The following is a 27,464-nucleotide window of genomic DNA, read 5'->3' as shown; positions in this document are numbered from 1 at the left end:
AAAGACAATGGCCCCAACTCCTGCGACTGCCTGCTGGACCCAAGTTACTGGGCTCTCTGACGCTAGCCTATTGACTATTTTGAAGCAATGCAAAAAGAAAGAATATAGGGTCCTTATATGTTTGCTCTTTATCTCCAACCTCTGACTGTGAGCCCCAGCTGTGTGATCCCCTTGATTCCCTATCAGGGGAGACACTGTTCTTGAGGCACAAGTCTACTGTGTTCTCTCCTCTTCCATCTTATGGATTAAAGCCATCTTCCTAGTTCCTCCAAAAAACATTTCCACAAAGGTATAAGGTTCCTATGTTCTTGTTCCTTTTTGCATTGTTTCAAAACAGTCAATAGGTTAATCTTCTGAAAAGAAGGAAACAGTTATCAATGCAGACTGTAGATTAGGAACAGCTAAAGTAGAGAAGGAATCAAAAGGCCAAAGAGAAAAAACTTTCTTCTTATTTCACTGCAGCATAAACAATAGCTTTCAAGTTTCTGTAGTGGGAGATGGCCACAAGGAGACAGGATTTCTTCATGCCCTAGTCCTGTTACTACAGTAACCAGAGCCTTAGGGTGACTTCTAGTCCATGGTTTCTTCTGGCACATGCCAAAGCCTGTGGCTCATTAATCCTTGTTTTTCTTTTTTAAAGTTAGTGTTTACTTTTTTTGGAGGATAGATGACTTACAGTGTTGTATCTGTTGGTGGAGAGATTCTTCATCAGTTATCCCTATACACATTCTGATTCATCTTTGTTTTTTTCACATATACATTATAATAGAGTGTGTAGTACACTACCCTTTCTAAAGTAGGTCTGTGCCAATTCTATATTCTATATGTATTTGTGAGGATAAATGAATCCCAACCTCCTAATTTATCACTTCCACCCACCAGTCTCCTTCTGTAACCATGTTTGTTTCCTGACTGTGTGTGTATTTCACTTTTATAAAATAGCTCATTGGGATCAGTTTCTCCTTCTGAAGTACTTCACTTACTATGATTGTTCTAGTTCTAGATTATCCCTGCAAATGGCATTATTTTTTCATGGCTGAATCATATTCCATTCTATACATATATGATTTCTTTATTCATTCATCTGTCCATGTACATTATGGTTACTTCCATGTCTCAGCTGTTGTAAATGCTGCTGCAGTGCATGCTTGTGTGCGTTCAGTTGCTACTTCTATCTTGCAAAACCCAGACAGTCCCCATAAGACACTCAGTCCCCTTTCCCCTCCCTCAACCCCTGGCACCCACCATCCTGCTTTCTGTGTCTATGGAGCTGATTGTTCTAGGTGCCTTGTATGAGTGGACTCAAATATCATTTGTTCTTCAGTTTCTGCCTTATGTCACTGAGCATAATGTCTTCAGAGTCCATCCACACTGTAGCCTGTGTCAGAACTGCCTTCCTTTCAAGCTGGACAACATTCATTGTGTGGATAGACCACGTTCTGTTTGTCCATTCTTCTGTCAAGGGACACACAGATTATCTTCATTCATCTCTCACATCTTGTAGTATTTGTGGAATGAATTCAGAAAGTCCCATGATCTAAAAGTCATTCACCATTAACTATTTTATAAACTTTTTTATTTTGGAAACCATCAAAGCTCAGAAGAAAGGAAGAATGCATGTGAGCTTCACTTGTGTTTAGGAATGAGCACTTTAGGGTATTCATTTTATTCTGTGTGTGTGTGCTGTGCATGTGTGTGCGCCTGTTGGCGGACACGTGCTGTTTGTGTGCACGGTGTAGGTGCACAGCGCTTGTGTGTGCAGTGTGTGTGTGTGTGTGTGCTGTGTGTGTGCTATGTGTGAGTGTGCTATGCGTGTGTGCTGTGTGTGTGTGTGCTATATGTGAGTGTGCTATGCGTGTGTGCTGTGTGTGTGTGCTATGCGTGTGTGCTGTGTGTGCTATGCGTGAGTGTGCTATGTGTGTGTGTGCGCCTGCTGGTGACACGTGCTGTGTGTGTGCATGGTGTAGGTGCACAGTGCATATGTGTGTGGCCTGGTAGTGTGTGCGTGAGTGTGTGTGTGTGTGTGCTATGCGTGTGTGTGCGCCTGCTGGTGACACGTGCTGTGTGTGTGCATGGTGTGGGTGCACAGCGCTTATGTGTGTGGCGTGGGAGTGTGTGTGTGTGTGTGTGTGGTAATGGGTCATGGGGTGGGGGCTTGGGGCCCGAGGTGGGCAGGCGGGCACAGGTGGGAGCTCCCCGCAGGCGCTCTGCTCTGATGGCATCTGTGCCCCACATCTGCCCACATTCTCTGTTTGGATGTAGCACGGTGCCCTGTGGTCATCAACCCAGGCACGAAGTCACTTGACCAGGAGCCTAGGAGGTGTCAGGCCCACCCCTGCGGGGAAGCAGTACCTGAGCGCACTCCATCCCTAACTGACCAGCAGGATGGATGGACCCGCTCTCCCTGCAGACCCTGCAGGACTGTCCTGCCTGGGTGACCCAGGCAGCGCTTTCTGCTGGGAGCCCAGGACGCGGTAGCTGGGCCACTTCCAGTCTGTCCTCACAGGATGCTGGGTTGCGCTCCACCAGGTTCCTGGCTCTCCCTGGGCCCTGACCACCACATGGCCGCAGAACCTGCTCACAGTTTTGTTTTGCCCGCCAAAGTATTTAGTGACAAAGCTTTTGTTCCGTTTCCTGATGTGGGTGAAGTGTGGAGCCAGTGATGATTTCTTCTTCAAGAAAGGTATGTTCCAGTTCTCACACGCAGGTGAGCCCCTGTCCAACGATGAGAGACTCGGGGGTGTGACCTGTGCCTCCTGGGAGCGCAGCCCTAGGAGACTTTGAACCTGGCCAAGTTCTGTCTACATGGTGGATTCAGACCTCTGCAAGTCCTGTCTACACTGATTATGTTTAGATGAGACGTGTTCTTCTACAGTGAGGACATTTACACCTGGCGGGGTTCTCTGTGCAGTAGGACGTGGAGACCTGCGTGCAGACCCGGCCTGGCCTCTGTCTTGGAAAACTCCGTGCCTGTGCCTGCATGTCAGTGCTCAGAGGTCTGGGGTCTGGAGCTGAGGTGGGCTTCTCTGGGTAACCGTGGGGTTCCATGGCCCTCCCGGGGGTCAGTGCTGAGGCAGGGCTCTCAGTCTTTCCCTCTGACACGTTCACCTCCCCAGGACTCATCGAGACACAGATAGGCTACCTGGTTGTTGTCGTTCAGTCTCTAAGTCATATCCAACTGTTTGTGACCACATGGACTGCAGCACGCCAAGCTTCCCTGTCCTCCACTATCTCCTGGTGTTTGCTCAAACTCACGGCCATTGAGTCGGTGATGCAATCCAACCATCTCATCCTCTATCGTCCCCTTCTCCTCCTGCCTTCAATCTTTCCCAGCATCGGGGTCTTTTCCAATGAGTCAGGTTTTCCCATCAGGTGGTCAAAATATTGGAGCTTCAGCTTCAGCGTCAGTCCGTCCAGTGAATATTCACAGTTGATTTCCTTTTGGATTGATTGGTTTGGTCTCCTTGCAGTCCAAGGGACTCTCAAGAGTCTTTGCCAACACCACAGTTCAAAAGCATCAGTTCTTCAGTGCTCAGCCTTCTTTATGGTCCAGCTCTCACATCCATGCATGCCTACAGGACAAACTACAGCTTTGACCATATGGGCCTGGCTTGTTTACACATTAGGGGCCTGCCGACCACAGCCATGGTGCCCTGACCAAGGGAATGTGTGACCCCAGGTAGGGGGGTCTGGGAACTGAGTCTCACCCCATCTGTGTGGGCCAGAATCATGTGCAGAGGGAGATCAGCTAAGAAAAAGAGGGAGACCAGCTAAGATAAAGGGAAGAACACATGTGAGCTTCACTTGACTTGTGTTTAGGAATCAATGCTTTACAGTATCATTTTATACAAGCCTGTGCCTATTTCCTCTTTACCCCTGAGCAGTTCCCCATCCCTGGGGCTCCTGGAGACTCCTCAGGTTAGCCACCTGGTAATTATTCCATTCACCAGCACGAGCATGGGGAGAAGGGAGCAGGTTTATCTGGGCAATTGATTGCAGGGCACATGGACCAGCAAAAAGCCAATGAGCAGCAGGTGAGGTTGCAAATATGCTCTCCTTCCAGTAGACGTCCATACTCAGTAGAGACCAGACCTGCCCCTCCTCTTCCAGCCCAGCATCTGGTGTGTTTTCACAGAATCTCAGTGGGACAAAAAAAGACCGAGACTGCCAGCACGAAGGTAATGTGTTCAACATTATTATGATGGCTGTAAAAACAGTTAATATCACACAGAATCGAAGGGAATGTGGGAGAGCAGGAGGGGGAACCTGGGTCCCCAGTGAGACCCTCTCAGCAAAGCTAGGCCTGGATCAGGCTTGGAGGGTGTGACTGAGAGTTTTCTGGACAGGATGCCACATTTAGAGGGCCTCCTGCAGTGTAGGTTTCAGGGCTATAGAGCAACTAAGTGCAGAGCATAGTGGCTGAGCTGATGGCTGTGGATCCTGCAGGCTGAATGCTGAACCCTGAATGTTGGAAGCTTGTCTGGAGTCACAGGACATGCTTGCTCTCTCTGCCGAGACGATCATAGTGGGGACCCAGGTTCCCCCTCCTACTCTCTAGCAGCCATCAGACTGCAGCCACTCCCCACAGAGAGCCCTGAGGAAACTCGGGAAGGAAAAGACAGGATACTGACCCCAGATGATGAGGTGTGTATCAAAAGGAATAATTTCAATGAGATGACTCTCGCATCTTCCCATACATAAAAAGTGCTAGATTCCTTACCTTTAGATGCTGCCTGCATTTTTGAAATCCTAAAAGATTCTTTATGAAAAAACTTAACTCTCAACACCTAGATTATAAATATTTTTATGTCTACACATATGAAGTAGACACTTTCCAAAGAGCAACAAAAGAAGACAAATCTCAACATTTGGAACACTGGCACCAATGGTGGACACTTCCCAAAAGATGTAACTGATGCAGCAATTAGAACAATCATCGCCCCTTTTCCCATAAGATTGTGGAATGGACACTGAGAGTGGTGAATTATTACAGGGAAGAACAAAATCTGACTACATGTTGAATGTTTTACTTTAACCTTTGCTTCCTGTTGGTTTGTTTGCTACAGGGATACTGTCCATACATAATGGCCTGCCTCAGGAAACCCCGCCCCTCTGCCTTTGTCCAGGACCTGTCCACCTGTGGATGGCTACAGGAAGGGAGAAAGTAACAAATCTCCCCTTGAGACTGGCCATTCCAGGAGATATTTGCCAGATGAATGGCCTTTTTACTTTACTTCATCACCTCCCAGCTCTGTGTTCTATAAAAGATACTGACATCTAGACCCTGACAAGATGGTTTCTTTGAGATGTTAGTCTGCTATCTTCTCAGTCTGCTGGCTTTCCAAGTAAAGTCATATTCCTTGCCTCAGCACCTCACCTCTGATTTATTGGCCTGTTGTGAAGCATGCAGAGAGAGCTTGGACTTGGTAACAATCCCACATGCCTTGCAGTCAAAAAATCAAAACATAAAATGGAAGCAATATTGTAATAAATTCAATAAAGACTCTGAAAATGGACCATATAAAAAGATCTGAAACCAAAAACCAAAAGGAACTCAGTGGTTGTCTGAAATACTTAAAAAGGAGTTTGTGCCCCTCTTGCCCATACCGCCTGAAGCCACACTGGACAGTTAGGCCCTGTCCATTCAGGACACACTCTCCAGACCCCAGGTGGAGGTGCTCTGCCCCCAGCGCCCACCTGGGTCTCAGGAGTAGAAGAGACACAGCCTGGGGGGTCTCTTCTCTGGTCCAGGGGAGCATCACACCAGCCACCCTGTCTCCCTGCCCATAATAAATAAGGAGGGTTGTCGGCACCTGGGCGAGTGATGTTGTGGGCACCTGGACTGCCTCGTCCTTGTGATCTGATGTGAAGACAACACAGGAGAACCAGCCAAGAGGGATCCAGGCAGCAGTGAACCCCTCTTCACAGGGACCCTGTGAGGCCCAAGACTCACTCTGCCCACTCTGCTCTGACTTTTGGGACCTGGCCTTTGTCATTCTCTGGGCAGGAGGTGGAAAGGACAACCTGGTCTCTCTTCCACCTCCTGAGACCCAGGTGGGCACTGGGGGCAGCAGCACCTCCACCTGGGGTCCAGAGAGGTTGTCCTGAATGCACAGGGCCTAACCGTTCAGTGAGGCCGGTCCTCGTCCACAGTGCACTGACCTGCTGCAGGGTCTCGGGTTCCCTGGCATCCAGCTCGCCCTTCGCCAACCCCAGTTGGTGTCTTGGGACCCCCTTGCTGGCAGGCACCCAGGAGGTGAAAGCTGCATGCCCAGTGAGAAGGAGGAGAAGCCGGTGGGGCAGGGGTCCAGCATGCAGTCCAAGGCCCCTCTGCTCCCCCAAGAACACCCAGCCCCACCTGCCATGGCCTTTCTCCTTTTTAGTGTCTTTGTGGCTGATGTTGCCAGACACCTTCCTCTGGAAGAGAAGGCTCCATGACCATGGAAGGGGTGGAGGAGAGGAGGCGCTGTAGCCCTAAACCCAGGGAGCTTGAGGACTAACTTCCCTGAGCCCTGAACATATTGCCTGTTCAATCTGTACCAACAGAGGCTGAGATGCAGAGAGATCCTCTGTGGAAAAACTTTTCACGTTCAACAAGGGGACCAACTGAGGCCAAGATCTGGGCAGATTCTCTGTGGAAACACCTTTCTGTCCAACAAGAGAGGATTTGTTAACTCACAGCTGAACCCTGAGACATGGGGCGTGCTGTAACTGTGGAGGCTGCAGGGAACGTGTTTGAGAGGCTTTTTCCCGGGCGGCTCCCCTGAGGCCCCTGGAGTTACTGGACCCAGAGGCGGAGCACTCGTGCTTCTATCCTCACTGCAGGCCAGACGGTGCCCCCAACCACACAACCCTGCTCCTCCACCTCCCTGAGTTCAAGAGAAACCCCCCAGCCATGAGGCCAAAGCACAGTCTTCTGGATGAGCAGAGCAGAGGCTGGTGGGAAGCGGGGTGGAGGCTGAAAGCTTTTGTAGGAGAAAAAGATGCACTTGTGTTCCCGTGTGTGGTGGCCAGATGCTGCACTAATTGGTGTTCCCCACACATTTATGGGTTGGTTTTAGTTCTGGAGAAGGCAATGGCAACCCACTCCAGTACTCTTGCCTGGAAAATCCCATGGGAGGAGCCTGGTAGGCTGCAGTCCATGGGGTTGCTAAGAGTCAGACACAACTGAGCAGCTTCACTTTCACTTTAATTTCTGTATTTTCTAAATTTCTTTTGTTTTAAACAGCTGCATATTATGAGAAAATTTTTGCAATCAACCACGAGAACTTACAAAATAAGATCTTTTTTTTTTCTTTTGCTAAAATGTTACAGTTTTCTCTTGGTGACAGATGAACCTCCTACTTTTAAATGTTCATTTAATCGGCTGCACTGGGTCTTAGTTGTGGCATGCAGGGTCTTCAGTTGCGGCATGTGGGATCTAGTGCCCTGACAAGGGATTGAACCTGGCCCCTGTGTTGGGAGCTCAGAGTCTTAGCTTCTGGACCAGCAGGGAATGCTGCAACCTCCTACTTAAAAAAAGATTATTTATTTACTTTTGGCTGTGCTGGGTCTTCGCTGCTGTGCAGGCTTTTCTCTGGCTGTCGGGCGTGGGGGCTGCTCTCTCGTTTCTGTGCTGAACTTCTCCCTGTGGTGGCTGCTCTGGTTGGGAAGCACGGGCTCTAGGCTCTTGGGCTGCAGTAGTTGTGCATAGACTTAAGTTGCTCCATGGCACGTGGAGTCTTCCCAGATCAGGGATTGAACCCGTGTCTCCTGCATTGGCAGGTGGATTCTTAAACCCAGCACCACTGAGGAAGTCATTCCCCTCCCTGCTTCCTGTCAACCTCCTACTTTAAAAAAAGACTAAAAACAACTTGTTTAGTAAGTTTTCAGGAGTCTGAGCTCTGAGGTCAGTGTCTGTGGTGTCATTCTCCCAAAGGCCTCAGACACCAGTTGGGCTCATGAGTCTGGCGACCAGGGCAGGTCTGGCGGCTGAAGACAGGCTTGGCCTCTGGAGCTCTGCCCTCACCGACTCACCCAGGGTCCCTGAGCCCCAACAGCCAAGCAGAGCCGTGCACAGGCGGGGCTGGTACAGCCGTGGGGCCGCCGTGGTCAGGGTGGAGCGTGCGGCAGAGGCAGCTGGCTGTCCGTCCCGTGACTGCTGGTGTCCTTTGTGCCCGTGCAGGGCAGTCATGGTGTCAGGTGAGGCCTGGCCGCTGTCGTAGGGACAGGATGGGACCTCATACAGCTCACATCCCCACTCCCCATCCCCCAGCTCTGCTTCAGATCATGGCTTGTGGCTGCTGGCACCTCCCTGGGCTGGGAGGCTGTGTAAAGCACCAGCCCCCTTGTTCAAGGTCAGTTGAGACCCGCAGCTCTGGGGTCACACACCATCCGTGCCACCATCCAGGTCATCCCACTTCTGTGAGGGAGGGCCTGTGCGGGGCTGTGGGTGATGGGGGATTTGGGGGTGTTGTGGGCTGGCCCAGGAGCCAGCTTTTTGAGGGGAGGGGAGGGGAAGGAGAAGCTTTGACCTGTTCAGGCTTCCAGGGGATTCCAGGCCCAGCTCTGGTGGGAGGTGCAGGTGAGAAGCCCCTGCAAGTTTCTGGGGCCCCACCGTTTTTCAGTTGAAGCCCCTCTGCCTGCACCACCCCTAACTCTCCCTTCCGTGGTCCCGTCCACAAGCCACAGAAGATGGGGAGTTTACGTGGCTTCCCTTCCTGTAGGGGAAACGTGTTCTTGAAGAAAGCATGAGAGAAACGGGAAAATAATAGTGCATGGTTATTACTGACACGGTTCATGTAGAGATGCTTCACAAGCCTGGCACATGGAGGGAACTGAGAGCCATTTCCCCGAGTCCTGGACTTCGCACCCTCCGCCCCCCGCCCCGTGGCCCACTCTCCCCTTGGTGTCTTCTGGTGGCCGGACGGACTTCAGCCTCCTGAGCCCATTCTGGAAGGATCAGGCCAGGGTAGAGGTCATTCACAGAGGGGAGGGTGTGGTCGACCTTAAGAACCCCACTGCCTCCACTCTGTGTCGAAGCTCAGTTCTGGGTCTAAGCAAGCGTGGCTTCCTGGGGCGGTCACCACCCTCACTCACCCGCGGAGGCCTTTGTCTCCACCTTGTCCCCATGTGCAGCCTGGTCACCCCGGGACCCATGCTGTGTGTGCATCTGCTCTGCTCACAGTGCACCCCGGGGCCCATCAGACTTCACTCATGAAAGGGAAGTGTAAGATGAACTATTCCATGGTTAAGAATTTTAAGGATGTGACAGCATTGACCAGAGCACACGGGCACAGGTACGAGGCCCATGCATAGAGAAGCCACGGTGTGGGCTTCAAGGACCCTCCGTGTGGGGGTGGGATGGGGGCCGGACAGGGATTTCCTGCACATGCGGCTCCAGGCTCTGTTCTCGGCAGGGCGGACGACTGTCGGCACTGCTGGTCTGTGGAGGGGCTCTGGGGCTGCCCAGCTCAGCAGAAATGGCAGTGGTAGGAAGGGAGGTCACCCTCCGTTAGCACCCCTGACCTCACACCCCCTCATCAGGGCATCCTAGTGCCTAAACGGCCCCTTCCTTATCTAGCTCTGAAGACCTGGAAGGTGTGGGGGCTGAAGGACAAGCAGAAAACAAAATTCTGTAAAGCAATTATCCTTCCATTAAGAAACAACGAGAGATTAAAAAAAAAAAAAAACCCACAAAGAACAGCAAAGGCGGGGCTTGCATTCTCAGCCAGCCTCTGCCAGATTCTGCCTGTGCTTATGAAAAGACCAAAATGCTGGTGCTCCCACCCCATATCACAGATGAGAATAGAGACACAGAGAGGTTGAGCATCTTGACCCAGCTCACACAGCTGCTGGGGGCAGGGCTGAGAACTGGAACCCTGTGGTCGAATCTGGAGTCCAGATGCTGTGATGACCCTGAGGGAGTGGCAGAGACCAGACGGCCCATGCTGAGCCAGGCGTGCGCGCGTGCGCGCACACACACACACACACACACACACACACACACACACACACACATGCGCACGTGGCCTTCACCTTTGCAGCTACAGAAGTCAGAGGAAACCAGAGGGCAACCAGGAGAGGCCAAAGGAGAGTCGAGATCTATAAGGAGGAGAGGCCCCACTTCCCAGGAGGCCGGGGAATCCCTTTCCTGGTGAGTCTGTCTCAAACTCTAGATTCCTCTCCGTGGACCCAGGAACTGACTGTCCAGTGACCTAACAGATTTGGCTCCAGAATGATGCCTTCTGAGGGGTTTAGCTACCACTGGACCCCACTGCTATCAGTAATAAGGGGGGAACGAGTACATAGTCTGGGCTTCAGATTTGTTTGGAGACAAAATTTATTAGAAGAGGAGTACAAAAAACCATGAAGGCAATTGGCATGAACATCTCCAGAACACTTAAGAAACCCTCTGCTGTTTATCTACCTCCTCTCATGAAAGTGGAAGGTCTATTTAACAAGTAATTCTGTGCTTACCACACTCTTTTTTAAAAATATTTATTATATATTCATCTATTCAGCTGTGCTGTGTCTTAGTTGCAGCATGTGGGAGCTAGTTCCCCAATCAGGTATTGAACATGGGTCTCTGCATTGGAGTCTTGGCCACTGGACTACCTGGGAAGTCTTTTCTCATACTCTTCAGGACAGTAACGGGTCATAGACCTCCTCTGAGTTCCCCTTAGAGCTGAGGCATGGGGTGACTGCACTAATCCTCCTGTGGCTAAGATGTGGTTTGTTGGTCATGACTCACTCACACTCCCTGCAAACATAGGGCTACTCCCCTGTGTGTGTCCTCTGGTGTCTGGTGACACTTGATTTCTGACTGAAGCTTTGCCCACACTCCCCGCAAACATAGGGCTTCTCCCCTGTGTGTGTCCTCTTGTGTGTGAGGAGATTGAAGTTCTTACTGAAGCTTCGCCCACACTCCCCACAAACATAGGGCTTCTCCCCTGTGTGTGTCCTCTGGTGTGTGACGAGATGGGTCTTCTGACTGAAGCTTTGCCCACACTCCCCACAAACATAGGGCTTTTCCCCTGTGTGTGTCCTCTGGTGTGTGATGAGGAGGGACTTCCAACTGAAGCATCGCCCACACTCCCTGCAAACATAGGGCTTCTCCCCTGTGTGTGTCCTCTGGTGTCTGATGAAATCTGACTTCTGAATAAAGCTTCGCCCACACTCCCTGCAAACATAGGGCTTCTCCCCTGTGTGTGTCCTCTGGTGTGTGATGAGATTGAAGTTCTTACTGAAGCTTCGCCCACACTCCCCACAAACATAGGGCTTCTCCCCTGTGTGTGTCCTCTGGTGTGTGATGAGGACTGACTTCTGACTGAAGCTTCGCCCACACTCCCTGCAAACATAGGGCTTCTCCCCTGTGTGTGTCCTCTGGTGTCTGATGAGATGGGACTTCCGACGGAAGCTTCGCCCACACTCCCCGCAAACACAGGGCTTCTCCCCTGTGTGTGTCCTCTGGTGTCTGATGAAATTTGACCTGTGATGGAAGCTTCGCCCACACTCCCTGCAAACATAGGGCTTCTCCCCTGTGTGTGTCCTCTCGTGTGTGATGAGACTTGACCTGTCCTTGGAGCCTTGCCCACACTCTCTGTACTTGACTTTTATAATCCCTGAGACCCCTGCCCCCATGAGTAATTTGCCTGTGTCCTCTGGATTCAGTTTCTGGCTTGTGCTAGGCTCTTCTGTCATTCTCTCATGCACCCCAGAACCCCCCATTTGTCCTCTGGGTGAGTAGGAAGAGGCCCTTGAAATCCTCTTCAGCCTTATGGTTTTCAGCAAAGGTTGGGGCCTGTCCTTGGCCTCCCAAACCTCAGGTTTGTCACTTGGGCTGTGTGGATCTGAATATTGCTGCTGCTGATTTTGATTGCCTGGGCAGGGATCCTCTGGTTGGAGGAGGTCTCTTTCAGATGGTCTCAGGAGGGTCTGAGAGGGGTGATTGCGTTGGATGTGTTGGCTGAGGAATTTCTGACTGGAGAAGGCCAGAGAGCAGGAGGCACATGGGTGGATCTTGGGCTTTGGTTCTGCTGAAAGAGGAAGCTCTTGGTCAGGTAGCTGGTTTGCCATGGTCAGGCCTGCCCCACTAATCATCTAAGTGTTGACAGTGCACGATTTGTCTCCCATTAAGTGTGTCTGTATTACAGTCCACTTTTCCATTCCATTCTTATTCTCTACATCTACAGAAATCCAGGAAGTTTGTGTCAAGGGCCTTTTCTACATATCACCCAGATAGGGATCTTCCAGCAGCATCAGAGGCAGCATCTCTCCTCATAGAGGTGGATCTGCAGGGACCTTTCCCTGTGTGTAAGTGTCTGAAAAGTCATGTCACAGTAGCCACAGGTATTTACCCTACTGAGAGATAAGAGTTGATGACTTAGGTGGAATCTCCTGAGAGGCTCCCTGTGAGGGGAAAGGGTCTATTAAGTTAGGGGCGCCTGGCCCGGAGCTCTCTGCATATGAGGCAGCACAGGGGGTGGTTAGAGCAGGTGTGAGTAAAGCTGAATTTGAGGCTCCTTGTTCAAAGAGCAGTCTTTGGCCTGATCACTGCAGGAAGTGGGCTTCAGACTGGGTGAGACTGAGCAGCCCAGGTCCCACTGACTACAGGTCTCTGGCTCCTGCTGCCCCAATTGGTTCACAAATTTCTCCTCTCTCAGTTTTCCATAAATCATAAAATAAAGGCATGTCCTTTCTTAAGCCTCACCAGTATTCATACCTCATTTATTTCATTCACTCTAAGTCCATTTAACATGTACTAGGAAGTCCTGTTTAAAAATATATCTCCAGCCAGACTCTTCACACCCTCACTCCCAAGCATCTTCAGCCAGCCCACTCTTCCCTCATGTCTGGCAATGAATTGACCTCTGAAGGGACTCCCCGCTGCTGTCTCTTCCCAAAAGTGAACCAAAGCATCGTCTTAGCACAGAGAACATGCTGCTAGCAGCTGAAAGCCTCGCGGTTGTTCTGTGTCACCCAGGAGGACCCCTGGGGCCTGCACGTGGACACAGGCCCTGAGGCTTCCGTGTCCCGTCCAACCTCCTTCCTCTCCCTCTGTGCTTCCTCCCGCGACCCCTGGCATGGCCTCTCTTCCCGGCCCTGGGGCTGTGGCACTGGCTGCTGCCCTGCCTGGAATCCTTCCCCGCAGGTGTTATCTCTGCACAGACCCTGCCGCACCGTCCTGCAGCACACCCCACCCTCTGCTCACGCTGACCTGAGGCACGTTCCCTGCGCTGGTTTTCCTCAGAGCACCAGCCCCTGTCTGGTATGAAGCCCATGCTGCCCCAGGGCAGTGGTCCTGTCTGTTTCGGTGTGTGGAGCCCCGTCTGGCACAGAGTATGAACTCACATGACAACAAACTGGAACAGTAACTGAATGCACATCACTGTACATGTGTCGTTTAGAAATGGGAGGAAATGAGGAAGAAACAGGTAAAGGGCAGAGAGCTGGTAGGTGCTAGAAAACTTGCTTTTTGCTTCTAAGCCTTTCAGCAGAAGGTGATGTTACATATTTTTTGCATGAAATATTAAAAATTAGAACTAACATTTTTAATATAAAAAATTTTCCTAATAATCATATGAAAAGAATCAAATTCTGAGGCATATTAATTGCGACTCGACTGACTTTGGACTGGATTGTACTCTGCTTCAGAATTGGCCCAGGGAGGCCACCCAGGATGGAGTGGGGCACTGGAAGATGGGTGGCACTCACCTATCCCAGCCGGCAGCTCGCTCTTCCCCCTGCTGTCCTGCTTGATGCCAAGGTCCTGGCCATACTCGTCCCCATACCAGACCAGCAGCTCACAGCCCGGCCTGACCACCTGGCAGGTTCGGTAGAAGATCTGCCCGTGATACTGGACGGCCACCAGGTTCTGCTCCTCATCGTCCCGGGCACAGTTTACATACCTGGGGTTGAGGCCAGAAAAGGGAAAGAAACCTCAGGTGATGAGTGCCCTCCACTCTCAAACCATGCCCAGCTCCTTGTCTTCCACCTCTGAGGCTGCCCCTCATGGGGACCTTCTGTTCACACCTTCGACCAGACCATGCGAATTCCCATTTCCAGATCCTGTTTCTGGTCCTCGTCCTGGCTGGAATGCTTTTCTCTCCTTATCTAACTAGCCATTTTCCAGAGCTCAGTTCCAGACGCATTTCCACCTGGACTGTCCGTGAGGCTGGTGACCTCCAGCTCCTCTAAACTCTGAATTAAGTTCTTTTTCATCCACAGGACTTGGTGCTCCTTGGCTAGCACGCAGCCCTCAGCACTCACCCCAGCCTGCCTTTTCTCCCGAGGCTTTCCTCCAATCTCCCCATGTGTATCCAGGGTCATATTCACTTGCCCACCCCCTCTGACAGAAACTTGGAGAGAGCTCTGAGACAGGGAACAGTAATAGTTTATTCACTGTCTGCCTGCCCTGATGAAAGGAGAGGCCCTCAGAGAACAGCCCTGCTCAAGACCATCCTGCCCCCCATTCCTTCCAAGGCCTCAGGGCCCACTTCTCACTGGAACCAAGCCTGAGGAGGTTGTTGCCCACATAGAGCCAAGGTCTCCTGTGTTAGGTTACCCTGGCGCAGTTACTCAAAGGTAGAAAAATTAAGGTTACTGTTCCTAAAATCAATTGGCTAAAGTCTGCTTGCAGTATGTTCTCCAAAAGGACATGGGTTGTGTGATCTGCTTCAGTAACAGTTACTGCTTCAGTAACAAAGTTCACTGTCTAAACTGAAATGTAAAGTGCTTGGTAAGTGTCAATTAAGTGAGTTAAAGTGTCCCTGGTGAATCTAGACTCCTCAAGTTGTTTTCAAATCCCCCAGTTTTGTTCAGCACATAGACTTGTATCTTAACGGCACATGCTATATTTTTATTTCCTTCTTTCTAATGTCTTTTGAAATGAAAGAGCATGATATGGAGGGAAAAGAGGAAAGAAGATGTGAAAGCTATTGAGGGACCTGGGTTGAGAAGGAAAGGGGTATGGGATTGAGGGAGTATCATGTCTACACACTGCAGACTCACTGCACTCACCTCATCCAGTTGGCCCAAGACGTGTCCTTTCCATCCACATACTCGTAGCAGTTTCTCCCTTTGGTGATCTGAGTGTCAGAAAAAGAGTTACAAGCTTTCCTCTCTCTCTCTCTCTCTCTTTTTTTTTTTGGTAGGAAGCAATAGAAGAGCTATTTCCCTCTGCAGTCATTGGTGCTCTTCAGCCTGCATGGATTCAACTGCCAGTCAGACCACACGGTAAGCTCCTTACTCATCATTCCAAGTCTGAGTCTCTTAGTTCATTGAAGGCAAGGGTTCCACAAGGGAGGAGTCACTTCTGTGTGCCTGTACTACTGTGCGCCCACCTCTCCTCTGACCTTTGGATAGGAGTCCTCCGTGTCTGTACACTGTGTTCCCACCTCTCCTCTGACCTTTAGATAGAGGTCCTGTGTGTCTGTACACTGTGTTCCCACCTCTCCTCTGACCTTTAGATAGAGGTCCTGTGTGTCTGTACACTGTGTTCCCACCTCTCCTCTGACCTTTGGATAGAAGTCCTCTGTGTCTGTACACTGTGGTCCCACCTCTCCTGTGATCTTTAGATAGAGGTCTGTGTGCCTGTACACTGTGTTCCCACCTCTCCTCTGACCTTTGGATAGAAGTCCTGTGTGTCTGTACACTGTAGTCCCACCTCTCCTCTGACCTTTAGATAGAGGTCCTGTGTGTCTGTACACTGTGTTCCCACCTCTCCTCTGACCTTTGGATAGAGGTCCTGTGTGTCTGTACACTGGTCCCACCTCTCCTCTGACCTTTAGATGGAAGTCCTGTGTTCACACCAGCAGACACAGTACACAGGGCTGACTGTGTCATTGCCAACTGTGTTATCACCATCTGCGTCCTCGCATGTAGACATGAAGTACCCCCCAGCACACACTAGTGATTAGAGGCCAGAGGACAGGGAAACAGGGGTGCTTCTCACCAGCCAGGAGTACCCATTGTTGGCGGCCTCTTCATCGTCTGTGATCTGGCCCTCATAGGGGCCAAAGTGCAGGCCCCGCGGCAGATCGGACGCCTCGTTCCACACTCCAAGCCCAGCGTCAGGGATGCCTGACAGTCTGATGCTTAACCCAGGGGGCAGAGTGAGGGCTGAGCGGTTGGCATGCCCCTTTTCCACTGCACAGTCCTTTACAAACGTTGGGGGCCCATGGGCAGCACAGCTGTCGATGAAGAAGTTCTGACACTCCTCACAATCTGGAGGTGAGAACAGGGAAGAGGGGAGGTATAGTGACATTGTTGGTCGTAAAGACCTTCAGAAAGAACTAGGGCACTCATGGCATTTGGCCTCGATCCTGCACCCCAAGTCATAGAGGAAGGGGATGACTGGGGGACCAAATGGTGAGGTGAGGTTAGTGGACCAAGGCCTCGTAGCCGCTTCTCCGTGAGTGGGCCAGCGGGGTCACTCACAGAGGTAGTCGTCATCCTGGGGCTCGCTGACCTCTTGGTACACGTGGCCCTTTCTTTCTCGTAGACTGTACCTCTTCACTCCAGTCTCCTTTCTTCTGAGTTCTAAGATGGAGAACAGAAGCTAAGCAAGGCTGGTGGGGTCTGGGGAGTTAGTCCCTGTTTTATCGGAAAGTGTGAGATCTCCTACCTGTCCATCTATACACTTTGTTAAAACTTGCTTACATGTATTTTTCAAACTTTTACTTTTGTAATTTTATGTTTTAATGTTACATTATTTATTTCTTGGCCACTTATGTGGCCAAGGGATCTTAGTTCCCTGACCAGGAATGGAAACCACACCTCTTGCAGTGGAAGCGTGGAATCTTAACCACTTAACCCCCAGGAAGTCCCTTCTCTATACTTTGTTTCTTCTCCCTTTAACTACTGGTTCAGGAGACTGAGGCTCCACCCTGACCACAGATGCCCAGTTTAGTGATAGCGTCCTGCACTTCCTGTTGGTAAGTTTAACTTCCAAACCTTCTTATTCAGGAAATAGTTCACTGACACATCTACTCAGAAAGTATGTGTTAAGGGCACATGACAGGTAAGGCATTGAGCAGAGGTCTGGGCATAAACACTAACAAAGCATGGTCCCTATCTTCACAGCTGGATTTATTGAACTACTTGTAGGTGTCAGACTTTTGCATTTAATGTAAGGTTTTCAAGCACTGTATGAGTTATGTATCCTCATCTTCACTTTACAGATAGCAATCAGGACCTCAGAAAATGTAGAAGATTCCCCAAGGGCCCAGTGCTAACTTCATGTCTCAGACCAGTCCAGCTTAAACCCACACTTACCCAAAGTCCATGCCACACACCCAGGCCATACTTATTAGTTTTTCTACAGGGATTAGAGGAACTAATTAGAGGAACTCCCCAAATTTTCTCTTACCGACTTTTTCTCTGGGGTGCTGTCCAGGGGTCCTTGCTTTTCTGGGAGGGGGCACTTGCTTGGAGCCACTTGTCTTCAGCAATTTTGCTGCTCCTGGCAATTCCTTCAAACTAGATTCCTTGCTTAATGATGCCCTGGACATTCCCTTCATGTGAGTAAAAGACAACATGCATCTCTTTAGTTCTTTAGGACTTTATGAAGTGTTTTCACATGCATGACTTTAGTTAATACTTTGACAGTTCTTGGACATACCTGGTGGAGGGTGGGTCTGAACACTGGAGTGAAAAAAAGGACCTAAGTGGGTAGTGAATCAAAACTAGAATTCATATCTTAAGGTTCTTTCCCTTCAACTTTCTGCATAAAATTGAGAACAAGGCAGAGAGAATAGCTGGAGGTCAGGGAAAGAAGAGGGTAAGGGCTCATAGAGAAATATGGGGGTTTTCTATTAATTAGTGGAGCTTTGATGGACTAGGAAGTATGGAAAATTACAGAGGGGACAAAACACAACCGGAAAATAAGGTGACAAAGCAGTGAGATTGAGAAGAGAAAAGATGATCAGCAGAAACACATTTAGACAATAAAGAAAATGAGCTGAAAGTTGCAGGTTACCATGTCCTAGAGACAATGTTTGGAATCAAAGTAGCTGGTCTCATCAATTCTGCTTGAACAAGGCTGTACAACTAGCTGATTCTCCTCAGTTTCCTGATGCATAAATTGGTATACATTCTAATTCTTAATTTTACTGTGGACATGAAATTTAATACTATTTCAAGAAATCATTGTGTGAGCTATTTAATACAGTATGAATGTGAGCGTACATCCCTGCCATCAATTTATCCCTTCAACTGCCTCTGTATTTGAGGTCTAGCTCACAGATACTATCCTCAGCATTCTTTGACCTTCCTTCTTCTAGATGAATGTTTAAATGTGGAGACAGTCATTCATAAAACATTCAGGGGGCCCTCAGGGGCTTTGAGCTGGGCCTGGACTTCTGAGAATTAACGGGTATGGGCTAGGCTCTCAAAGCTCACAACACAGGGGTAGGCTAAGTAAATGATTCCAAACAGGAGAGTTGCCTAATCAGAGCTCAGGAGAAGGACTTGTTACTCCCTCCTGCAAGAATAAGCATTTGAAATGATGCCCAGATGATGAGTTTCTACTCAAAAGTGGGTAATCTATGTGAAGTCCTTCAGTTATTTTCTTATTTGTTGCTTTTCAGTCATAAACCTGAGGCTTGTCAGGGCTGCAAGTTGCTTCTTCTTATTGGTGTGGGAGGTTCTGAGGTAGGGATCCTGTTGCCTTCTTTATCTTGGACCGTCCACTCTAGAAACTGCCCAACATATCCTTAAGCTTCCCTTAGTCAGATGTCTTAGCATATCCCTCCCTAGCACAGCACAAAAGAACTGAAGTTGAAAACATCTCTCAGATGAATGATATAAAGATTTGTGAATAAACTTCATAGAACTATGGAAGTTTTAATCAGTTTGTAAGGGGTTTAGAGAACATGCTTTGGATTAGATTGCACTACCAGTGATACTGTGATCTCAGGCATATAATCAAACATTTTTTACCTCATTTTTTTGATCTATAATGGTGATAGCTATATACCTACTTATAGGTACTGTAGGATTGTTTTAAGGTTTAAGTAAGTTTATTCACATAAAATGCTTAAAGTCTGAAATATTATGAAAATAATGTAACAACAGAACAGCCTACTACTGTTGTTGTTCTTACTAACTGTAAAGATGGTGATGATATCAGACAGTGTGCTAAAGATTCAGGGCAGGAAGGCAGCCGTCTCCAGGATCTCTGTGTTTTCTCCTATTCTCACCTGTGACTGGATCCATGAGGAGGATATTTTGGCAACAGGATTTGGGAAATACTCACCTTCTGGTGTTTACTGTGCTTTACTCTGAAGGCCATCGAAGAAAGTTTACCTAAAAAATGATGAGAATCAGTGTTTTGGTTGGTAAATGTTTCCAAACTCTGGGCATTCTAATTAAGGACACATAATTCTGAGGCAGAGAGTGACAAGGACAAGGATTACCAAAGGAGAAATGAAAAATGATTTCTGTATCATCAACTTCTATGCTTCCACTGGGAGCATTACATAATTTTCCTAAAATTAAAAAAAAAAATGAAACTTCATCTGTGCCTCATCTGATGTCCATAAAGTATCTAATAAATTTACTAGCCTTTCATGACAAAAATATTCAACAAAGTAGAAATAGAAGGAAGTGGCTGCAATATAATAAAGGTCATATATGAAAAGTCTACCTCTAACATCATAGTCATCAGTGAAAACCTGAAAACTTCTAAGATCCAGAAAACAGGGGGCGGTCCTAAGATGGCGGAGGAATAGGACGGGGAGACCACTTTCTCCTCCACAAATTCATCGTAAGATCCAGAAAACAAGGCAAGGATGCCCATTCTCAACATTTCTATTAACCATAATATTAGAAGTCCTAGCCAGGGCTTTAGGTTAGGAATGGAAACAAAAGGCTTCCATTTGGAAGAAAGAAGCAAAATTATGTCTGTTCACAGAGGACATGATTTTATGTACAGAAAAATCTTTAAAATTCCACACACACAAAAAAACCTGCACAGAAAGTTGCACGGTACAAAATCAACATTCAAATATCTTTCCCTGCATGAACAATGACCATTCCAAAAAGGAAAATAAGAAAATAATCCTATTTATTTTTTATTTTTTTAAAGCTATAGTCAAGAGCTAAATTTAAATTTTAAAAATATATTTGCTTTTATTTATTTATTTGTGCTGGGTCTTTGTTGCGGCATGTGGGATCTAGTTCCCTGACCAGGGACTGAACCCAAGTTCTCTGCATTGGGAGTGTGGAGTCTTAGCCACTGGACCCCCAGAGAAGTCCCAATAATCTCATTTATAATAGCATCAAAAAGAATGAAATAATTGGGTGTAAACTTAAGGAGATGAAAGACTTATACATTGAAAACTGTAAAGTATTGCTGAAAGGAATCTGACATAAGTAAATAGAAAGGCAGCTCATGTTTGTGGATTTGGAGACTGAATATTATTAAGCTGTTCATACTACCCAAAGCAATTTAAAGATTCAATGCAATTCTTATCAAAATCCCAATGGAATTTTTTTCTGGTGTAGAAAATCCATCCTACAGTTAATCTGGAATCTCAGAGAACCCAAATAGGCAAAACAACCTTAGAAAGAACAGCAAAGCTGGAGGCCTCTGATTTCAGAACATATTTCAAAGGTACAGTGACCAAAAGAGTGCAGTTTTGGCATAAAGCATGTGCTTAGTCTCTCAGTGGTATTGACTCTTTGTGACCTTTTGGACTGTAGCCCACCAGGCTCATCTATCCAGGGGATTTCTCAGGCAAGAATACTGGAGGGGGTTGCCATTTCCTTCTCCAGAGGATCTTCTTAACCCAAGGATTGAACCTGTATCTCCCGTGTTTCCTGCATTGAAGGCAGATTCTTCACCTGCTGAGCCACTGAGGAAGCCCGCGGGCATAAAGACAGACATGTCAATCAGTGGAACAGAATAGACAGCCAGAAATAAACAGAAATACACTCTTGGAAACATGGTTTAATGATCTTCATCAAAGGTGTTAGGACAACAGGGAAAGTTTAATCCCTATAACAAGTGGTGCTGAGGAAACAAAATATCCATATGCAAAATAATGAAGATCTTACATCATGAAGAAAAATCAACTCAGAATGGATTAAAGACCTAAATGCAAGACTCAATAAGACTCTTAGAGGAAAACAAGGGTGAAGCTTCATGACACTGAATCAGCAATGATTTCTTAGATATGGTACCAAGTGCACAAGTATTAGTAACAAAGTAAAAATAGACAAATGAGATTACATTAACCTTAAAACCTCTGTGCAGCAAAGGACACAGTGAACAGAGTGAAAAGGCCACCTACAGGATGGTAGAAAATGTTTGTAAAATATGTATCTGATAAGGGGTTAATAAGCATACACCAATATGAAGCCTACCTATAAGCCAGGAAGAGAACTTGATTGACCATGATGGCACCCTGATATAAAATTTCCATGCTCCAGAATTGTAAGAAAACAAATGTCTGTGGTTTAAGGCAAGCAGTCTGTTTTGTTATGGCAGCCTGGGCTGACTAACACAGTGGGAGAAGGAATTGAATAGACATTTCTCCAAAGAAGATACACAAATGGCCAACAAACATATGAAAAGATGCTCAATATTACTAATCAATAGAGAAATGCAAATTAAAAGCACAATGGAAATTATCTCATACCTTCTGTGATGGGCAATATGAATAAGAAGACAATAGCAAGTTTGTTAAGGATGTGGAGAAATTGGAACCCTTATACACTATTGTTGGAAATGTAAAATGTTGCAATCTTCATAGAAAACAGTATGGAGTGTCCTCAGAAAATTAGAACTGCTGTATGATCTAGCAATCCAACTCAAGAGTATATTTCCATAAAAAATTGAAAGCAAGATCTTGAATAAATAGTGTGCACATCTATGGTCATTGCAGCATTATTTCCAGTTGGTGAGATGTGGAAGCAATCTAAATGTTCATTGGTAGGTAAACAGATAAAGATTATATATAAGATATATCTTATATCTGTTATATACACATGGACAGAATGGAATGTTTTTAAGCCTTAAAAAAGAATTCTGTCATATGCTACATCATGGATGGGCCTTGATGATATTATGCCAAGTGAAATGAACCAATCAAAAAAGACAAATATTGCCTGATTCCACTTCTATGAGATATCTAAGTTAATCAAATCCATGGAAACAGAAAATATAATCATGGTTGCCAAGGGCTATGAGGATGAAGGATTGGAGAATAGTTGTTCAGTGGGTTAGGGCTTCAGTCATGCAAGATGGAACATTTCTACAGATTTGTTGTACAGCAGTGTGTATATATATCCCCAATGGCTCAGCGGTAAAAAATCCGCCTGCAATGCAGGAGATGCAACAGATGCAGGTTTGATCTCTGGGTTGGGAAGATCACCTGGAGGAGGAAATGGCAACCCACTCCAGGATTCTTGCCTGGAGAATCCCATGGACAGAGGAGCCTGGCGGGTTACAGTCCGTGGGTACACAAAGAGTCAGACACAACTGAGCAATTAACACTATGGCCACTAACACTAATGTGTACATAGTTAGCAACAGTGTACCATACACTCAGAAATTGTTAAGAAGGTAAGTTAAGATGTGCAGAGGTATGGTGAACTGTGGACTATGTTTTCCCTATAAAGAATCTCTCTTCATGTCAAAACCTTTGCAGACAACCAAATGTTTGGTTTTCATGTCCCTTTCACTAGTTTTAATAACCTAAGGGAATAGAAGGACTTCCCTGGTGGCACAGTGGATGAAAATCTGCCTGCCAATGCAGAGGACACAGGTTCGATGGCTGGTCCAGGAAGATTCCACTTTTTGGGGGGCAACTAAATCTGTGTGTCACAAACTACTGAGCCTGCATGTGCTCTGCAACGAGAAGCCACTCACTGCAACCAGAGAAAGCCCGTGCACAGCCACGAAGACCCAGTGCAGCCAAAACTGAATAAATAATTTAAAAAAATCTGGGAGAACAGAAATTCATAGGTGGAGAATCATAGAACTATCTAAATTGTTTTCTCCAGTCTAGGAAGATTAACTCTTCTAACCTGTTTGAGCAGCAGAAGAGGAAGTGAGTTGCTCACTTCTATTTTATAATGAGTGTACTTCATTTTATTTACCTGATGCTGTCTCTGGTTAGTGAAATATGGGAAAGATCAGGGAGAATAAATAGTTCTCTCAAACTCTTTCCCAGAATCAAAACAAAGAATTAGTTTAACCTTAGGGTTAGAATATTATGTGGTATTGTTTTATATACATACATAAATAATGTATCTTGACATAATATGTTAATCATTTCCTCTTCTAAGAGATTTAATCCAATAACCAAATTATTATGATATTAGTATTAAATCTCTTTGGTGAATTTATAGTCTAAGGTTTCTTTAATTGCCTTTCATTAAGAATGTTTAGCAAAAATAATTCTTTTTAAAAAGAATGATAAATTTTAACCATAAAACTTTTGAGAATTACACTGGAAAACCTATACATTCATCTTCATTCAGGCTCATGTCAATATTTGGACACAACCACTTAGGAATGCTGAAAGTTATGTTTTCTTTGCTCATGGCTGAGATGTAGTTGAGACCTAAGCCCAGGCTGGTTTCAGGAAGACACCTCCAAATCCTCCTGGCCCCTCACCTTGCTGCCTTGGTGTCCATTCTTCATCAGAATCCTCAGTGTCATCTACCTGGGGTTTGATGAGCTGCCTGCGGTGATGCATGAAAGCTGGTCGAGTGGCTCTGAAACCTGGAAAGAAGCAAAATATTTGTCCTAAGAAGGAGGAACAAAGCACAGAAGCAATGCGAAGACCACAGAGTCAGGGGATCAGTAGGATGGGCTGGGGGAATCTAGAACAGGGCAAGGGGTGAGCTCTGCACTGCAGGGTCAACCTCCCTTTGGTACAAAACTGTAAACATTTCCTTCAGGTTAGTCTCCACACAAAAGGGAACTGTGAGCAGATGAAGCCACCTAAGAGAGGGCCAAGTGAACACTGAGGGTGAAGACCTGTTTCATGTTTCCCAGGCTCACAGGTACCCAGCACCTCCTGTTACCTATAGCAATCAGCGCTTCGTAGTTTCTTTTCACATTCCTATATCGGATTTTTTCCCATTCTCCCATCTCTTCCCATTCTTCCTTGGAGAAGTATACGGAGATGTCTTTGAAAGCATCTTTGGCCTAAGGAAAATAATAGATTTCATCAGTGATTTACTAATTTAAGTTAGACCTTAGAGCTGAGCCTTCTCCTCCACCTTTTTGAGCAGGGAGTAGCCTGAAACTACTGGATGGTCTGTGTGAGACAGGGATGAAGACTTTCCTCCCCAACTGTGTCCTGCTTAACTGAACAAACACTGAGCATTTTCGTAACTCTCCCTGGACACAGAGCAGTTGATGAATCTAGTGTACTGTTTTGTCCCACTCCCCCCCCACCATCTCAGACAGGACCAGGCATTCCCATCCTGTGTACAGTCACAGGGAAGTTCACTCAGCTGCCCAGGCAAGCAGTCTGTGGTGCTTCAGGGACCAGCGCCATGTCCTTCCGACAGAGCTGGCTTAGAGCCCAGCTTTGCCGCCTCCGCCTCTCACCGTGGGCTTCCGCTCTGTTCTCCCGGCATCTCCCTCAGTGCTTTCCTCTTGAGACCTGTTGGGCCTCATGGCCATTGGAGTGCTCAAGGCCAAGGTGCCTGTGAAAGAAGAAGGTGCTGAGACAGCCCAGACCACTGTCCAGAGCCTGGTCTGTCTTCCTTGGGTGGAGTGTCTAGGGCAGGAAGGTGAGGGGAAAGTCAGGGTGAGGGTATTGGTGGGATGGAGGGATCCTGACTAGCTATGACAGACCAGCCTAATGTGAACTAGATTTGGTTTCTTTGGATCCCCTACAATTCAGCCCCTCTGTGGAAAGGCACTGGGAGGGACATGTCTGTGGGTGACGGAGGGATTCCTGAGGAGACCTGGAAAACCGTAACTGCTGGCCTGGGGTCAGGCTGAAATCAGGGCTCTGTTCCAGTGCAGGAGAGGGACTATTTCTCCAAGAAGGGTTTTGAGGATCTCTGCCTGGGGACTCAGAGAAATCTGGGCATAACGTGGGTTCTATATCTAAGGGACAGGTCACTTGGTTTGAGGAGATCTGGGTCCCACGGGCTGAAGGAATTGGGATCCTTACACAGAGGGGACTGGGGATCTTTTGGCTGATGTAGAATGCACAGGGTGAGCGAACTTTGGATCTTTGAGGCTGAGGAAATCAGGGGTTTCTTATTAAGGCGCTTTAGGTCTCCAACAGGCAGGACAGTTGGGGTCATGAGGACAAAGAGCTTTAAGAGCTCCCAGGCTGAGGTATTCAGGGTCTCCGAGGTTAAGGAAATTTGGTCTCTCTGCGGGTGCTATTTTTAGGGTGCCTCAGGCTGAGGGGAACAGGGGTTACTCTAGGTATTTGAGGGTCCCAGCACTAGGGGATTCGGTGTTTCTGCCGGTGAAGGGACTTGTAGTCCCTGAAGCTGATGAGACACAAGCTTCCTTCAGATCAGGATTCAGGTTCCTCAACGCTGACGGGATTTGGGGCCTCTCACCCTGGAATTTGAAGCCGTCAGGCTAAGGATTTATGAGGGTTGTGCAGGGTGCGTTCCTGTCAGTCTGCCCGCTGTCTTGCGGCGCTGCCCAACCCGACCTGGGGCGCACTAGTATCTCGGCGACGTCCAGTTCTCCCACGCTGAGGCGAAGCGAAGAGCCAGCGGCCGCCCGCTACCCTAGTCAGGCATGAGCGACCAATCGGCGTTGCGACCGAGGCAGTCTGGCCAATAGGCCCCGGGAATGTGCGGAGTGCGATGGAGGCCCCGCCCCACCGCTCGGGGATTGGCTGCTCTGGGGGCGTGTCTGTCAGGAAGCCTCCAGCGCGCAGGCGCATCTTGGCAGTTTTCTTTGCTTGTTTTCAGGCATGGCCTCTTAGGCCTGGATCCTCAAGTGAGCGGGTTGTCCTCAGGCTGGATGTTTCCTTCCAGTGCTCTCAACTAGAACTTGGCTCCACCAGACTGTAGTCGTGCTCCCGAACTTTCTCCTAGGCCCATCTGTGCCCTACCTTTTCAAATCCAGTTTTGGCAAGAACTCTATGTGATGACTACTGTATTAGTCAGAGGAAAATGGTGTAATTAACTAAATTCTGATGAGACACAGGATAAACAACATATGGTCAAAGATTTAAATGCAAGGCATGGAATAAGTATGTTAGAAAAAACTTGGAGGATTTTAAACCTCAAAGTAGAAGTGGCACTGATGAGTCATCTGTATATTAATGTAGGTATTAAAAGCCTTCAGAAATGAGGTATAAATAAAACCTCAAAGCCTTGCAAGTGTTTTCTGTAAAACGAGGCATCGAACTGGAGGACAAAGGATCCAGAGAGCTGAGTTTGCTTGACACCTACTGGCTTCACAAGGTAAAATAGGGACACTGTTTCTGGCCCTTAGCTAGATTTGCTCACAGAAAAAGAACGTGATTTCCATGTATTGGAAGCAAGACAACTGACCGTAGAATTAGTATCAAGTGGTGGTTGGGAGTCTGGACGGAGAAATGTTACCAGGAAAGTGAGTTTACCTCTTGGTGGTTGTTGAGCCAGAAGATACAACCCAGCCAAAGCTCATGTGAAGGAAAAGTGTATTACTTGCAGAACTATGGAGAACACCATGGAGCTTTCCAGAGCAGTATCTCTCTAAACTGCAAAGTTGGGGAAGCTTTAATCTATGGGTACAGGCATGTTCAGGCTTTCATGGTTGCTCAGACGGTAAACAATTTGCCCATAGCAGAAGACGCGGATTCAATCCCTAAGTGGGGAAGATCCCCAGAGGAGGGCATGGCAGTCCACTCCAGTATTCTTGCCTGGAGAATCCAATGGACAGAGGAGCCTGGTGGTCCATGGGGTTGCAAAGAATCAGACACGAGTATGTGACTAACATATTAACTTTACAGGCATGTTCATTAAGGGATTTGGGCTGTGGCAGACTCCAAGCTTCAGTTGATTAAAGTCTTGAGGGTTAGAACTAGATACAATCAGCATCCCTTACATTCCAGCTGGCCTGGTATAGATATCTACTCTTAATATAGATATAGATATCTATTCTTCTTCATATTCTTTCCCCTTATCAGTTCAGTTCAGTCGCTCAGTCGTGTCTGACTCTTTGTGATCCCATGGCCTGCAATACGCCAGGCTTCTCTGTCCATCACTAACTACTAGAGCTTGCTCAACTCATGTCCATTGAATCAGTGATGCCATCCAACCATCTCATCCTCTGTCATTCCCTTCTCCTCCCGCCTTCAATGTTTCTCAGCATCAGGGTCTTTCAAATGAGTCAGTTCCTCACATCAGGTGGCCAAAGTATTGGAGCTTCAGCTTCAGCATCAGTCCTTCCAATGAATATTCAGGACTGATTTCCTCTATGATTGACTTGTTGGATCTCTTTGCAGTCCAAGGGACTCTCAAGAGTCTTCTTCAACACCACATTTCAAAAGCATCAA

At 47.6% G+C, this 27,464-nt stretch overlaps 1 protein-coding gene across 1 annotated transcript in view; it reads right to left on the bottom strand.

Annotated features, from left to right (window-relative positions):
* Positions 1-24,619, bottom strand: part of LOC122698876 (probable histone-lysine N-methyltransferase PRDM7) — a 49,415-nt gene extending 24,796 nt beyond the window's left edge. Inside the window, exons 1-15 of the mRNA XM_043910552.1 lie at positions 24,551-24,619; positions 24,019-24,142; positions 23,606-23,713; positions 19,238-19,287; positions 17,351-17,495; positions 16,420-16,521; positions 15,935-16,206; positions 15,001-15,068; positions 13,696-13,889; positions 11,934-12,014; positions 9,827-9,897; positions 8,852-8,931; positions 8,017-8,195; positions 6,163-6,263; positions 6,041-6,104 (exon numbers count right to left, since the gene is read on the bottom strand). Of these exons, the coding sequence (XP_043766487.1) occupies positions 6,041-6,104; positions 6,163-6,263; positions 8,017-8,195; positions 8,852-8,931; positions 9,827-9,897; positions 11,934-12,014; positions 13,696-13,889; positions 15,001-15,068; positions 15,935-16,206; positions 16,420-16,521; positions 17,351-17,495; positions 19,238-19,287; positions 23,606-23,713; positions 24,019-24,142; positions 24,551-24,619 (1,708 nt within the window). The remainder of the gene's footprint in view (positions 1-6,040; positions 6,105-6,162; positions 6,264-8,016; positions 8,196-8,851; positions 8,932-9,826; positions 9,898-11,933; positions 12,015-13,695; positions 13,890-15,000; positions 15,069-15,934; positions 16,207-16,419; positions 16,522-17,350; positions 17,496-19,237; positions 19,288-23,605; positions 23,714-24,018; positions 24,143-24,550) is intronic.
* Between the last annotated feature and the right edge of the window lie 2,845 nt (positions 24,620-27,464).

This window comes from Cervus elaphus, chromosome 8 (genome assembly GCF_910594005.1).
Source record: "Cervus elaphus chromosome 8, mCerEla1.1, whole genome shotgun sequence".
NCBI lineage: Eukaryota > Metazoa > Chordata > Mammalia > Artiodactyla > Cervidae > Cervus > Cervus elaphus.
The sequence above is the reverse complement of the archived record's forward strand: the minus strand, read 5'-3'. Positions and strand labels throughout refer to the sequence as shown.